This window comes from Sinocyclocheilus anshuiensis, unplaced genomic scaffold (assembly GCF_001515605.1).
Source record: "Sinocyclocheilus anshuiensis isolate Anshui unplaced genomic scaffold, SAMN03320099.WGS_v1.1 scaffold1083, whole genome shotgun sequence".
In the NCBI taxonomy this organism is placed as follows: Eukaryota; Metazoa; Chordata; class Actinopteri; order Cypriniformes; family Cyprinidae; genus Sinocyclocheilus; species Sinocyclocheilus anshuiensis.
Window position 1 is genome coordinate 525,376 of NW_015544206.1, and position 15,822 is coordinate 541,197.

The 15,822-nt window shown below is 32.8% G+C and overlaps 1 protein-coding gene across 1 annotated transcript in view; it reads left to right on the forward strand.

The window, feature by feature from the left end:
• Positions 1-15,392, forward strand: part of LOC107696920 (sodium- and chloride-dependent taurine transporter-like) — a 24,404-nt gene extending 9,012 nt beyond the window's left edge. Inside the window, exons 4-14 of the mRNA XM_016497492.1 lie at positions 2,927-3,170; positions 3,254-3,386; positions 4,812-4,946; positions 5,049-5,152; positions 5,233-5,357; positions 6,036-6,148; positions 11,293-11,430; positions 11,502-11,604; positions 12,839-12,939; positions 13,025-13,195; positions 14,771-15,392. Coding sequence (XP_016352978.1) covers positions 2,927-3,170; positions 3,254-3,386; positions 4,812-4,946; positions 5,049-5,152; positions 5,233-5,357; positions 6,036-6,148; positions 11,293-11,430; positions 11,502-11,604; positions 12,839-12,939; positions 13,025-13,195; positions 14,771-14,926 — 1,523 coding nt within the window. The 3' untranslated portion in view covers positions 14,927-15,392. The remainder of the gene's footprint in view (positions 1-2,926; positions 3,171-3,253; positions 3,387-4,811; positions 4,947-5,048; positions 5,153-5,232; positions 5,358-6,035; positions 6,149-11,292; positions 11,431-11,501; positions 11,605-12,838; positions 12,940-13,024; positions 13,196-14,770) is intronic.
• Positions 15,393-15,822: the final 430 nt, after the last annotated feature.

Here is a 15,822-nt window from a genome sequence, read left to right on the forward strand (position 1 = left end):
TATATATATATAGTTTTTAAATTTTAATTAAATTTTTATTTTAATCAAATTGATCTATTTAGTTATCTTATTAGTTAGTCTTATTTGTATTAATTGTTATTATTTTTATTTAAATTTAATTTAATTTATTTTTTTATTTTAATCAAATATATTTATTTATTTAGTTAGTTAGTATTACTGTTTAGTTAGTTCAATCGTATTTATTTTTACATTTTTACACTGCCTTTTTTATTTTTATTTATTACAATAAATAGTAATTTGAATAAAATATATGAAATTTTGTTTATTCATTTATTTTTAACAGATTTATTTAAATCAAATCTTGTTTACTTCAATAATTTTTAAATGCATTTATTTGAATACAATTATTTTATTTATTCTGTTATTTAAATCAAATTGTATTTATTTATTTTAATTAATTAATTTGAATCAAATATTACATTTATTTAATTTAGTTACATTTTATTTATTTATTTTTAACTTTTACTTTATTTAAATAAAACTGTATATTTTAATCCAATTTATTTATTTAGTTAATCTTACTAGTTAATCTTATTTTTATTTTTTACACTGCTTTTCTTATTTTTATTTATTTCAATCATATTAAATTTTTTATCCGAGATATTTTTTATTTAAATCAAATTTTATTTACTTTAATCATGTTTACATATATTTATTTATTTATATTTTAATCCAATTATTTTGTTTATTTATTTAGTTATGTATTTAAATCAAATTGTATTTATTTATTTTAATTAATTAATTTGAATCAAATATTACATTTATTTAATTTAGTTACATTTTATTTATTTATTTTTAACTTTTACTTTATTTAAATAAAACTATATTTTAATCCAATTTATTTATTTAGTTAATCTTACTAGATAATCTTATTTTAATTTTTTACACTGCTTTTCTTATTTTTATTTATTTCAATCATATTAAATTTTTTATCCGAGATATTTTTTATTTAAATCAAATTTTATTTACTTTAATCATGTTTAAATATATTTATTTATTTATATTTTAATCCAATTATTTTGTTTATTTATTTAGTTATGTATTTAAATCAAATTGTATTTATTTATTTTAATTAATTAATTTGAATCAAATATTACATTTATTTAATTTAGTTAAATTTTATTTATTTATTTGTAACTTTTACTTTATTTAAATAAAACTGTATATTTTAATCCAATTTATTTATTTAGTTAATCTTACTAGTTAATCTTATTTTTATTTATTTTTACACTGCTTTTCTTATTTTTATTTATTTAAATCACATTTAATTTTTTATCCGAGATATTTTCTTTATTTAAATCTAATTTTATTTACTTTAATCATGTTTAAATATATTTATTTATTTATATTTTAATCCAATTATTTTGTTTATTTATTTAGTTATGTATTTCAATCAAATTGTATTTATTTTAATCAAATGTATAATTCTAAGATTTATTTTTAAAATCACATTCATTTTATTTAAATCCAATTTTATTCATTTGAATGTTTTTATATATTTTCATTATTTTATTTAAATCAAATGTCTTAATTTATTATTATTTATTTAAATCAACTCAATTAATGAAAGAATTAATTAATTTAGATAACCTCTTTTTTTTTTTTTTTTTTTTCATGGACCCCCCAGCAATCCCTTGCGGACCCCTGGGAGTCCCCGGGCCCCATTTTGAAAAGCCCTGTCTTAGGAGATTTTTTATTACTTTAGTGCCTGACCTCTATATACACACTTGCACGGGCATGTCGCTCACGTGGCTGGGTTTTATTTAGCACATACAGCGCAAATGAGTGATATTTCCTACCACCGTGAGCCCATTCTCTCTTGCATACTCAAACGCACGTTTGGCATTCTGTTGTCAGCTGTCACGGCGGCTCCTGGCACCGCGGAGCGAGCTTGTGCCACTTTGTATTAATTATAGCATAAAACTGGCATTCGGCCCTCTGACTGCCCTCAGCCCTAGAAAACTAACACTAAAAATATGATTTCAGACGCAGTGTCAGAGCCAACAGGTGAAGCTTCATTGCTCTGAGAATAGAGTCGCTTCAGCTGTGTTTGACTCATTAACACACAGCAGGGCCCTTAGAGAAAACAGAGGCTCTCTGTCTCATAAAGTCTCACGTTGTGCTCCGCTCTGCTTAGATGTGGCACATCTCGTCAACAGACCGCATAATGTGAGGTATCATTCATATCGCTAACACAAAGACAGGCTACATGCAGTGACGCTTGTCTTCTCATTTCTGAGCTGCTCTAGTGCTGGCAGTCTAATGATGAGCCATTGTTGGTTTGTGTTGGTCTGGTTAGTCCATCGGGACTGTTAGTTCCAGGACAGCACTACAGATTGCTTAGAGAACAACGATGCTGACATTTACAAGAGAGAACATTATATCAATAATGCTTACTTAATGGCTCTTGAGCATGAAATTGATCAAAATTAAACACTTAAATTAAAATAAATGTAAAATAAATTAAACAATATAGATAAATATATAAACAAACAAATAAATACATACATAAATACATAAAATTAAAGCAAATAAATGTCAAATTTTCCAGTTTGTGTATTTATTTATTTCTCCTGGCTAATATTAGATACAGTTCCTGAATATATTTCATATTTACATATTTAAATATACTATTTAGACTATAATGTAGTTTATACAAACTACTGTTCAAATGTTTCTTGAGCAGCAAATCAGCGTACTGTATTAGAATGATTTCTGAAGGATCATGTGACACTGAAGACTGGAGTAATTTATATATATTTAGATACAAAAAAAAACTATATACATTTAGATGTCATTTATGTGTAATTATGACCAGTTTACGTAAGTAATTTCGAGCAAACACTGATGAACTGTGAAAGCAAACAGTGCTTTCCTATTGACTTGTGTTGTGTATGTGCATCAGGAATCGGCTACGCTTCGATCGTGATCGTGTCTCTGCTGAACATCTACTACATCGTGATCCTGGCGTGGGGTCTGTACTACCTGCTGCAGTGTTTCCAGCACGAGCTGCCCTGGGCCCGCTGCAGACACAGCTGGAACACGGCGAACTGCGTGGAGGACACCGTCCGCAAGAACAAAAGCCTCTGGCTCTCCGCCAACGTCACCAGCCTCACCAACCTCACCTCGCCGGTCACCGAATTCTGGGAGTGAGTATCGAGCGCCGTCCTGAGGCTGTGTGTATGGGACGGACGCTCTGCGCCTATTCTCATCACTCTCATGTCACCTGTAGGAGGAACGTCCTCAGCATCTCTTCGGGGATCGACGAGGTCGGCGGTCTGAAGTGGGAGCTGGCACTGTGCCTGCTGGCCGTCTGGATCATCTGCTTCTTCTGCATCTGGAAAGGAGTCAAATCCACTGGCAAGGTGAGTGAGAGGACGAGAACAGTCCACCATAATGTCACAAAGCAGGCCATTACACTTTTGGAGATGCCTAAGTTTGTTCCCCCACATTTTGAGAAATGGTCATTATGTTTTAAGACTGAAAATTGTAGCCAACCACATAAAATGACTAGTAGAAGTAGAAGCCAAATGAGTGTTGCAAGCAATAACCTTTGCCTTTCAATAAATCAGATAATAATCAGAAATAATTAATATTCATATTCATAAGTCAAGATGGCTCCCCCAATTTTCAATAAGTCCTAATTCCTTGGTTCATCTGAAATCTTAGCAAGTGTTTAATTACAGAAGTAGCAAAGAACCGCAAAATCCGATTCTTTGATTCCTGTTTCCTTGGATCACTCAGATTTAACATGTTAAATGTGTTGAATACTTAGAAACCCAATCTGAAAGCAGTTTTCTTTCCTGTTGTTCCTCTGTTGGCCATTGTAACGGGAAGTAAGCATTTTTAAATGTTTTTGAAATAAGACACTTTTTGGCTGACCAAGGCTGCATTTATTTAGTCGAAAAAATAATATAAAAACAGAAATATTGCAAAATATTATTACAATTCAAAATAACTGTTTTCTATTTGAATATAATATAAAATGTCATTTATTCCTGTGATGCGCAGCTGAATTTCCAGCATCATTACTCCAGTCTTCAGTGTCACATGATCCTTCAGAAATCATTCTGATATGCTGATTTGCTGCTCAATAAACATTTCTTATTATTATTAATCTTGAAAACAGTTATGCTGCTTAATATTTTTGTTTCAAAGATTGAATAAAAAGTTCAAAGGAACAGCATTTGAAATATTAATCTTTACTGCTTGCTGAACAAAAGTATACATTTCTTTTTAAGAAAAAAAAAAAAACGGTTTTACAGAGTCTTTAACAAACCTTTAAAAGGTTTTATAATTAAAAATCCAACCACATCGTGTGAAAAAACACATAAGACATCCCAAGATAACCAAGGCTTTACACAATCAACTGAAATGAAATAGATAGACATACGTTTTGGTGGTACACGTGAAAATGTCTCTAGATTAAGTTTTTTTTTTTTTCTTTCAGTCTAGAAACTGTAGTATTATAATCGCAGACACGCACTGAGCCTCATTCATGAAACACGAGCAGAACCGATTTCGGTGTAAATAATTTGTAAAACCATTCAATTCAATGCAGCGCTTTGCGGGAAAAAACTAAACGATTTTATGAGCGAATTACACAGAAATCCATTCTGCTCGTGTTTCGTGAATAAGACCCAATTAGTGTGCACTTTCACAAGCCTTCCTTTCAGAGTTTGTACGTAGCTCTCTGCGGGTTTCATTTGTGCCTTACGTAGGTGTATAATTATTTTATATTCATTATGGAAATCCACCAACCCTCTGGCCTCCTCTCGGTCTGTCTGTAGGTGGTCTATTTCACAGCGACGTTTCCTTTCCTCATGCTGATTGTGCTGCTGGTTCGCGGTGTGACTCTGCCTGGTGCCGCCGAGGGCATCAAGTTTTACCTTTACCCCAATCTGACCCGCCTAAAAGACCCTGAGGTACTGAAACACACAGAAAGAAATCTTTGTGCAGTGTTGTTTTGCATTTGAAGGAAATGTGATGTAGCAAACTGCAATCTCTGTCTCTGTGGGCTGGTGTAGGTGTGGATTGATGCAGGCACTCAGATCTTTTTCTCATATGCTATTTGTCTTGGTGCGATGACATCACTGGGAAGCTACAACAAGTACAAGTATAACTGTTACAGGTGAGGACTCGTATGTTTTCAATGCATGTTTATAGCTATATGCTGTCTATTTATTCTACAAACATTGTGTGTGTGTTCAGGGACTGCATGCTGCTCGGATGCCTGAACAGCGGTACCAGTTTCGTGTCAGGCTTTGCCATCTTTTCCGTCCTGGGGTTCATGGCACAGGAGCAGGGCGTGGCCATCGCCGATGTGGCCGAGTCAGGTAATGCTCAGGGTCAAAGGTCACCAACCTCCAGTTCTTGGAATGAGAGGGAGAAAGTTAATTTATGATTGTCATTGATCTTGTGTGTTATATGTTATATGAAGCGCTTTCAACAGCATTTGGAGCACCGTGTCAGTTAGCACAGAAAGTAAATGATTCTCTCAGAAAAAAAAAACAACAGCGAACAACGTGCATATCATGTGAAAATCACATTTAATGCATTTCGGTTACCATATGTAAAAAGTCATGAAATTGCTTAAAGTGCACAGACAAGGGTAGTAAGGTATACATATAATTTAGAAATGTGTATTATATATATATAAATATATAAAATAAAAATATATATATATATATATATATATATATTCACTACTAATACACGTGTATATAAATACAAAAATAAAAAATTATAAAATGAATCTAAAATATAAATTATATAAATAAATATATACACACACTTACAATATATATATATAAATTTACAAATATATATACATTGATATATTTATCTTATAATTTTTTATCTATAATATAAATGTATGTTTTTTTTACAGTATACAGTATATAATATTATATATATTTATATAAGAAGTTTTCTTCCCTTTTTTGTGAGAGTCTGCTAGTATGTCATGTGATAGGCTTTTCTTTAGCACACGCCTTTCTTTCTGTGTTTGTCAGGTCCTGGTCTGGCCTTCATTGCGTATCCAAAGGCTGTCACAATGATGCCACTGCCGACGGTCTGGGCCATACTTTTCTTCATAATGCTTCTGCTGCTGGGCCTAGACAGTCAGGTTAGATCGACACACGCAAACACACACCTTCACTTCCCGCTGCAATTAAATTAAAGCCATAGTTCACACAAAAATTAACATTCTGTCATTTACTCCCACTAAATTACTTTATTTCTTCTGCTGAACACAAAAGAAGATACAAGTACAGTTACCATTTGTCAAATCATTATTTGTTGGTTGCTGCTATAGACCACCATGTGCAAACAGTTGTTATTTAAGTGAATTTTGTGATATGATTGATAATGTATGTGATACTGGAAATTAAATTTACTTGATGGGTGATTTAAACATTAAACAGTCAAACTGAAAAAATATCAAGTGATAAGCCAGCCCTATGCTTTGAATTGAACAAAGTAAATGTACAACAAGTGGAACAAAAATTATTAACCATAAATATAGATAAACCATCGGGAATGGATAACTTAGATGGCCGCCTTGTAAAATTAGCAGCCAGCTGTTTGGCGGAACCAGTTTGCCACATCTTTAATATCAGTATTAAAAAAGGCATTTTTCCTTTAGCTCGGAAAGAAGCAAAGGTTATTCCTTTACAGAAAAATGCAGCACTGAGTTTTAATGGTGCTAATAGTCGACCAATAAGTTTACTGCCAGTTCTTAGTAAAGTGTTTGAAACGATAGTCTGTGAACAAGGAGAAAGGAGAATAATTTGTTCTCTGATTTTCAGCATGCATATCGAGTAGGACATTCAATAAGAACAGCATTAACACAGATGACAGATGATTGTTTACTACATACTGATGATAATAATTTAGTAGGAGCAGAGCAGTATTGTTAGATTTTAGCTCTTCTTTTGATGTATTGGATCATAAACTGCTGGAAAAATGTAAATGTTATAAATTTACTTCTCAGACTGTACATTGGTGTAAAAGTTATCTGACTAATAGGAGGCAATGTGTATTTTATAATGGAAGTTATTCGGAAGTGAAAGAGTTGCAATGTGGTGTGCCTCAAGGAAGTTGTTTAGGACCATTGTTATTTTCTATTTTTACCAATGATTTTCCTTTGGTTTTAAAGCGAGCCAGGACAGTTATGTACGCAGATGATACAACATTATATCTACCAGCAACATCAATTGAAAAATTATCTGTTGATTTAGATGAGGAGTTACAATTAGTGGTAAAATGGGTATGGAATAATAAGATGGTTCTAAATTTGACAAAAACCAAAAGTATTTTGTTTGGATCAAATTCTAAACTTAAACTCAATTAAATTTGTCTGTAGAGAGTGTGCCTATTGAACAGGTAGAGGAAATCAGACGTCTTGGAGTTATGCTAGACAGTAGGCTGAAGTGGTCAAAACACATAAAATATGGTAATAGTTATGGGAAGTCTATTAGTTATTAAGAGATGTGCAAAATTTTTACCACAGTATTGCATCTCTCAAATTGTGCAAACAATGGTTCTTACTTATTTAGACTACTGTCCAGTGGTGTGGTCGAGTACATCAAGTAAACGCTTGGAAAAACTACAGTTAGTTCAGAACAGAGCTGCACGAATTACTCTGAACTGTAATAGAAGTTAATATTATGAGAATGCACAACATTCTAGTTTGGCTACTTGTGAAGGATAGGACAATTGTTTCTCTGCTTTGTTTTATAAGAAATATTTCAGTGTCGAGAGTTCCAAGTGTACTGTACTGTCAACTTTTGTATAGTACTGTTAGTCATGATTTTAACAAAAGGCATGCATCAAAAGGATATTTTTTTGCTTCCTGTTTCAAAAACTAATGCAAAGCAACAGACTGTAATGTATAGAGGAATGAAAATATGGAATGATTTGCCATCGGACATTACAGGTTTTTTAATAACTAAAATGAGGTTTAAAAAATCGTTAAAAAATATTTAATGGCACAGTATACAGTAAATTGTTGATTTTGATGTTCTGAATTTTGGGGACTGTAATGTATAGAGGAATGAAAATATGGAATTATTTGCCATCGGACATTACAGGTTTTTTAATAACTAAAATGAGGTTTAAAAAATCGTTAAAAAAATATTTAATGGCACAGTATACAGTAAATTGTTGATTTTGATGTTCTGAATGTTGGGTTTTTATGTTTTATTGTATTGGGTTTTATTGTTATGGATTAACGTAATTTTGTTTTTTACTTGTTGGACCCCAGGAAGAATAGCCACTACCTTGGTAGTGGCTAATGAGGATCCAAATAAACAAATAAAATAAGTCATTTTTGGGTGAACTTACCACTGAAACATAATTGGAAACTCCATTAAAGGGGTCATATGATGCTTTTTTAAAGATCATTATTTTGTGTATTTGGTGTAACAGAATATGTTGACATGCTTTAATGTTCAAAAAACACATTATTTTTCAAATAGCATCATATGACCCCTTTAAGTCTCTGAGTAATAAAAATGTCCTCTGGGTGGTGTGACATATGAGTGTCCTGGTGTTGGAATGAAAGACTGCAAACATTGAGATGGTTAAGCCAGCAGATCATAACTTTACAGCATAGCGTTGAGTCCTGATGTGAAACATCATCTCTCTGTGGCTGTGCGCTAGCGTCGAGGAATTACGCCGCTATATTTTGGGCTTCCTCCCACAAACACACCCTCACACTCACATATCACGAGATGCTGAAGGTATTCCAGTCTCATATGACTTGCTGAAAAGCTAACGTGCGGTGGATCACATTTCCTTTTGCGTATGTTTGTGTGTGTGTGTGTGTGTGTGTATGAAATTACACCTACATCACACACACACCCAAGCAAAGACACTGAGAGCCACAACAGTGTGGACATAAATAAGGGTGCCATTATTATGAATGTCATTCACTCTGCAGAAGGCAAAGAAAAGATGTCAAAAAAGATTTATTATGCCTTAGACTGTGCTGAAGCACGCATGTTTTGATTTTCCACAGTTAAGGGTCAAATGTCACCATTGTTTGTTCATTAGGACACTTTATTTCAGATAACTTCCAGAGGCTTGTCCAATTAAAGCAGTGTTTTTTTGTTTAATCATGGATAATCATCAAGGTTTTTTTTTTTTTTTCGGTTCTTAAGTTATACATAATTTTACATATTAACCTGAAAAAGATCATAATAAGTGTCACTTACACACTCAATTTAAGCTATACTAAAAGATACAAAAACAAAACAGTTGCTTAAAGGAATAGTTCACCCAAAAATGAAAATGTGCTGAAAATTGACTCACCAATAGATCCTGTACAGTGAATGGGTGCCGTCAAAATGAGAGTCCAAACAGCTGATAAAAACATCAGAATAATCCACAAGTAATCCACATCACTCCAGTCCAACAATTAACATCTTGTTAAGCCAAAAGCTGCACGTTTGTAAGAAACAAATCCATCATAAAAACATTTTTAACTTCAAACCATTGCTTCTAGCTAAAAAATACAAGTCCATAATCCATAATAACACTTCCGCCAGTGAAAAAGTCCATCCCGCGTTGTCCGTTCACAAAACCTTGTGAATATGCCGCTAACAATGCAATTCAGTATCCTAAAGTCACTAAAACAGAAAATCACTAACAGTCTCTAAGCATGATAAAATGACAACACAGTCACTTCTAACAGTGACTAGTACTGCAGAGCTCAGGTTTGAGCATGGCTGGGTTTAACATTTTTTGTTTAATGTTCATGCATTTTAAAGTTTGTGCTGTTACTGTTTGACATATTTTTGTCATATATCAACTAAAATGTTATTTTTGTCGACTAAAATTATATGCCATTTCAGTCAGAGTACTGAACTGACTGAAATGAATGAATGTGACATTTAAAGTATTTTCGTCAAAATGCAAAAACTATGACTGAAACTAACAATGCTGTACTGATGGTCACTAGTAGGCATCTGTACTGGTCTGCAGTATCCAGTGTATCACATGACCTCTGCTTCACAAACATTGGTATTGTCCAAATCACATCACTTCTCATTTACATAAAGTTAAATGGTTGCATTGTTCTGTAAATCACTCAGTGTGAACACGTCTTTATAACTGTATTGTCTTTAACCAGGCACAACATGATATAGCAATATATGACAAAAGCTCCCTATTCCATGTTCATTTGTTTTTTCATAGAATATATAGAATAGATTTTTAAATGAGGTTTTATTGTATCCAAACAAACACAACAAGTGACCAGTGACAGGTCATTACAGCTGCTTATATATTTTTTCAGGAAGCATTTTCAATTTCAGTGTCACGCTGGTTTGTACACAGTTTAAGTCCTTACCAGTGTTATGATCTAATACTAAAACAATTCAGTCATTTTCATTCATTGAATTAAAGCTGAAATTAAACAAAATAAAATAAACAGTGGATGAAAAACAAAAAAAAATTGAAATAAAATGACTAAAAATGAAATATAAATACATTTCAGCTAAATAGAAATATTTTTTAAAAAGTACTAAAATTAACAAAAGCACATAAAATTACTAAAATTAAAATGACAACTGAAAATGTAAGAAATAAGTAAACTAACTGAAATAGATAAGCTGAATGGAAATATAAAAAAACAAACAGTACTAAAAAATGACAAATGCACTAAAACTAAAATGAAAACTGAAAATATAAAAATATGTAAACTAACTGAAATAAGTATGTTTAAGTACTAAAATGACAAAAGCTTAGACATAAATAAAGGCTAAAAAAAGAAAAACAAATAAAAACTAGCAAAGCACTTGAACTAAAATTAAAATGTTACAAATCAAGCGTAGCATTAGTTCTGGCAGGTCACGTTAGTCAAGCTCTCAGCTGATCCCCATCTACCTATAGGAATACGACACCTATCTAAGCATTCATATATAAGGTCCCTCAGTGTTATCAGCAGTTTTCACATTGCTCAATAGCTAATTACCCTCCTCCATCCCCAACTCCTCCTCTGTCAGTCAGGATTCAGCCTTCTGATTCTCCTTTGAATAAGACTAATTCTAAAATGTGTACATAAAATTATTGAACTTTAACAACATCTGCAATACATTTATGTTGGTTCTGTTTACCCCTGGGGGGGTTATCGCTGCTCTCCCTGCTCTCATCCATGCTAGGCTGCATGGAGGCGCAGGGAGTTCTTGCCCAGAACAGAACCATACCGCCAGTCCAAACTGTATGTTAATTGTCAATCATCTTTGACGATCAGTTTTCTCCCATCAGTTTGTAGAAGTGGAGGGTCAGATCACCTCTCTGGTGGACCTGTACCCATCCCTCCTAAGGAAGGGATACCGGAGAGAAATCTTCATCGCTGTGATCTGCGTCATCAGTTACCTGCTGGGACTCACCATGGTCACTAAAGTAAGAGAGAGCGAGACGGAGGAGTGTGTTTTGTGTTGATTGAATGCTGAATGTGCGTCTGTCTCTCTCAGGGTGGCATGTACGTCTTCCAGCTGTTTGACTACTACGCCGCCAGCGGTGTGTGCCTTCTCTGGGTTGCATTCTTTGAATGTGTTGCAGTAGCCTGGGTTTACGGTAAGTACACACTAGTGCTCGACTAGATGGGGTTTCAATATTAGCTTATGATTTTTATTTCATTTCATTTTATTTTGCACTTTTTCTTAAATTTTCACTTAATTTTTTTAGGTAAAAGGCTAATTTAGAATTTTCTACTTTACCTATAAAATCAGGAAATTTCTACTTTATTGACAACAAAAGAAATCAATCATTTTAATTAATTTTGTATTATATAAATATCTATTTTATAGAAGAGTCGTTCTAGTTTTAAAGAATATTTTATAATAACTAAAGGATATTTTACAATAACTTTTTATTTGAATTTAATTTACATTTTTCTTAATTATGTAAGAAAAAACGTTCATGACTATAATATATTCCTAATATATATATATACACTAGTGCTCGACTAGATGGGGTTTCAATAAAAGAGGCAAAAAATGAAATGGTGACCGGTTGCAGGGTTTTGAAAATTCCCTTATATACACCACCATTCAAAAGTTTGGGGACAATGCAATTTGTTTTTTTTAAAGAAATTAATCATTTTATTCAGCAAGGATGCTATAAATTGATCAAAAATGACAATAAAGACATTTATAATATTACAAAAGATTTCTTTTTCAAATAAATGGTCTTTGTGGTTACTAGTCAGAATGAATTCCTAATTTTAAAATATATTAAAACTGATTTTTTTATTATAATAATATTTCTCAATATTATTGTTTTAACTGTATGTTTGATCAAATAATGCAGTCTTGATGAGTATAAGTGACTTTCAAAAACATTTAAAAAATCTTACTGACCCCAATTTTTTGAATGCTGGTCATCATGTTGATACATAAAAGAGCTTATGGCTGTTATGCATCACATACCCAGATACACAAATCATCATTCAAATCACCAAGGTTTCAAGGTATTTGTAGCCTTAAAGAGTCATGTAATAAAACATTGTAAACAATCATAAACACACACTATATGCACAATTATTAAACAGGTGTCTCTCCAAAAACAGATGCTGCGGTCACTTGTATTTACAGCATAAACCCTGAGCTCATCTTATGATCTTTGCATTAAGCTCATTAATGTTGCTCAATCAGCAGTCTAACAATGTTTGTTGAGATTAATCTTATATAATCACATCAGTCCTCTGGGCTTATTTCACATCTCTATTTTTCACCCATGACTGGCCCCACATGAAATCGGCATAATAAAGACCACAGCACAAATCTTGACTGCATGTGTGTGTTTGCAGGGGCTGATAATTTCTACGATGCTATAGAGGACATGATCGGCTACAGACCCAACAGCTGGATGAAATGGAGCTGGATGCTGATCACTCCCGTCCTTTGTGTGGTAAGTGTGAGAAGGAATGCAATTTTTGCTTGAGAAATATGGCCAACAGCAATGGTTTTTGAGTCTTCTCATTTTTCCATTTCAGGGTTGTTTTGTATTTTCATTGGTGAAATACAAGCCGCTCACCTATAACAAGTTTTACGAGTATCCTGATTGGTCCATTGGATTGGGTTGGGCTCTTGCGCTGACTTCTATGATTTGCATCCCGATGATGGTCGTCATCAAAATCATCCAATCAGACGGCTCCTTGATAGAGGTGAGAAAGTCATGAGCTGCATATAAAACACGTCAAACATACACATCTATCGGCATTTTGATCATATTGTTATTAGAAAATTACAATATATCTGTGACATTAGGATGATTCTCAAGTTATGCCGAGTTCACACTGCACGATTTTAGCCCGATTTTTCACTTGCCAACAAATGCCCGACATCGGAGGCAAATCGGTGCTTGTTCACGCGATTCACAATCACGCTGTGTGAAATGAGTTCTGACTGAAAAACACATCAGCGATGACCTACAGCCAATGAGAGACCAAGATACAGGGCAGCGGGAAGTTCGGGGAGGAGTTATATGAAACATAGTTTGCGGACCAGTGTTGCCAAATCTGCGATTGCCGCCGGTTGTGTTTTATATCAGCAGGTTGAAGTGACCCCAATAACGTGATATTTAGGCCCTGGAATGTGAATTGTACCAGGAGAACCCCACCAAAAAATTTTAGTATTTTACCCCCCGAATGCGATTTTTACTGGGGGACCCCCTCGAAAGCAATTGGGCTATTATCAGGCTAGTTTTGAGTAGTAATTGGGCGGGTCTTGTAGCGAAAACCTGGCAACCCTGCACCAGACAGAGCTGTCGGCGATTCTTTCTATTGTAATTTGAAAATCGTGCAGTGTGAACTCGGCATAAGGGCAAAACCTTTGTCTCCTAGGATGATTAAAAAAAAAGATATATAAAAGTATATATAATATTTGATATATAAAAGGTATATGTAAAAATTTAATTTATAAAAAAAATAGTAATTCTACATTTAAAGTATATTATAATAGCTTAAGGGTTTTATTTAAATTACATTTTTTATTTAAATGTATTTTTAATTTTATTGAACTTTTTCTTAAACTTTCTTTAAGAAAACAGTTCATTCTGACTTTTGTATTGTTCACGGAGAAACAACCATTCTAGTTTTAAAGGATATATTATATTAAGCAATTCTATATTTATAGATAATATTTACGTTACATTATATATATTTTATTAAATATTCTTTAATTTTCTCTTAATTTTTTTAAGAAAAAAAAAACTAATTCTGAATTTTCTACTTCACCTATATAATAAATGTTTAAAAAAAATTAAATCAGGGAATTTCTGAAATCTACTTTTTAATCATTTTTTAATTACGTTGGTATAATAATAAATAGATAATTTCTAGAGTCATTCTAGTTTAAAATGATCTATTATAATAACTTATGGCTTTTTATTTTAATTTACTTTCTTTTTTATTTTAATTTTATTAAACGTTTTATACAATTTTCAAAACTTTTAAGAAAAAGTAAATGTAATTCAGATTAAAAAAAAAACAAAAAAAACAATAAACAGTTAAATCTGTGAATATAGTTTCATTAAGTTAGTATTGTAAACGTAGATACTGGTTTTCCAAACAAACAAATAAATAATTTTTAAAAAATCCTAAAAATATTTTTGATTTTCGATTCAATTTGAATGCTGTTCAGTTCTGGGCCATTATCAGCTATTATCTAAATAGCTACTGTCTGTCACTGCATTTATACATTTGAATATGTCCTCAAATCAAATAATGCGTTGTGTTCAGCGGATCAAAGCTGTGGCTGCACCAGTTAAAGGAGGTGCGAGCTCTCGCCCAAAGGAGTACAGCCTGAAGAACAGTGAGCTGCTTCACCCGCTGGACCCCAACGGCATCCACGTCTTCACCAAACACAGCCACACCATCGTAGAAACTACTATGTGAGGCTCTCTAAGAGAGATTCCCGTATTCTCCAGCTCCTGTCCTCTCCTATGGGAGATCCCGTTTTTTCCTGTTGTCCCGCTCCCTTCCCCTCCATTCCTCTCTCTCGCTCTGCACTAGTGCGTTTTTATGAAATGATCTTATATCGATATATCTTTTTTGCCATGTAGGATTTGTATTCTGATTGTAATCAATGGTATTAGCATTAATGCTGATATTGTAATAACCTGATGTGAGCTTTAGCCGTCTGGGGTGGTTTGTTTAATCTGTAGTGCACGGTTTCACATTAAACCACATCCTAACCAGGAACAACACAGGATTTACTGCTCATTGCATTACGATTTCTTTCATATCAATCAGAGTTTTGATCCTAAACAACCACAATGAGACATTTTGCTTTCTATTTTGGTCCTGTCACTCTGAATAGCCCCGCCCACAGTAATATTTTTTTATTGAATTTTTTTTTTAATTTGAATCATCTTAAAATGTAATTCAAATTAAAATAAGAGAACATTTATTTTATTTTTTATATTGTTTTTAAGTGAATTCAGACTTTTCTATGGAAGCCCGTTTCCGCCACTGAATAAAAAATAAAAAATAAAAAAAAGGTTATTGCGACTTTTTCTCACAATTCTGACTTTTTTTCTCGCAATTGCGAGTTTATATCTCTCAATTCTAGGGTTGGGTATCGTTTGAATTTTATCGATTCCGATTCTTATCGATTCCTAGTTTCGATTCCAATAAGATAAAAAATCCAATATAAAAAAAAATTAAGTCAAACATTTCTGTCTTTTTACAAAGCATTATGTTGCAGCTGAATAACATGAGCAAAAATCAGCAGCCTACATAACATTAATCACATTAAAATGCGAACGCAGGAAGCGTTAAGCAGAATCGAA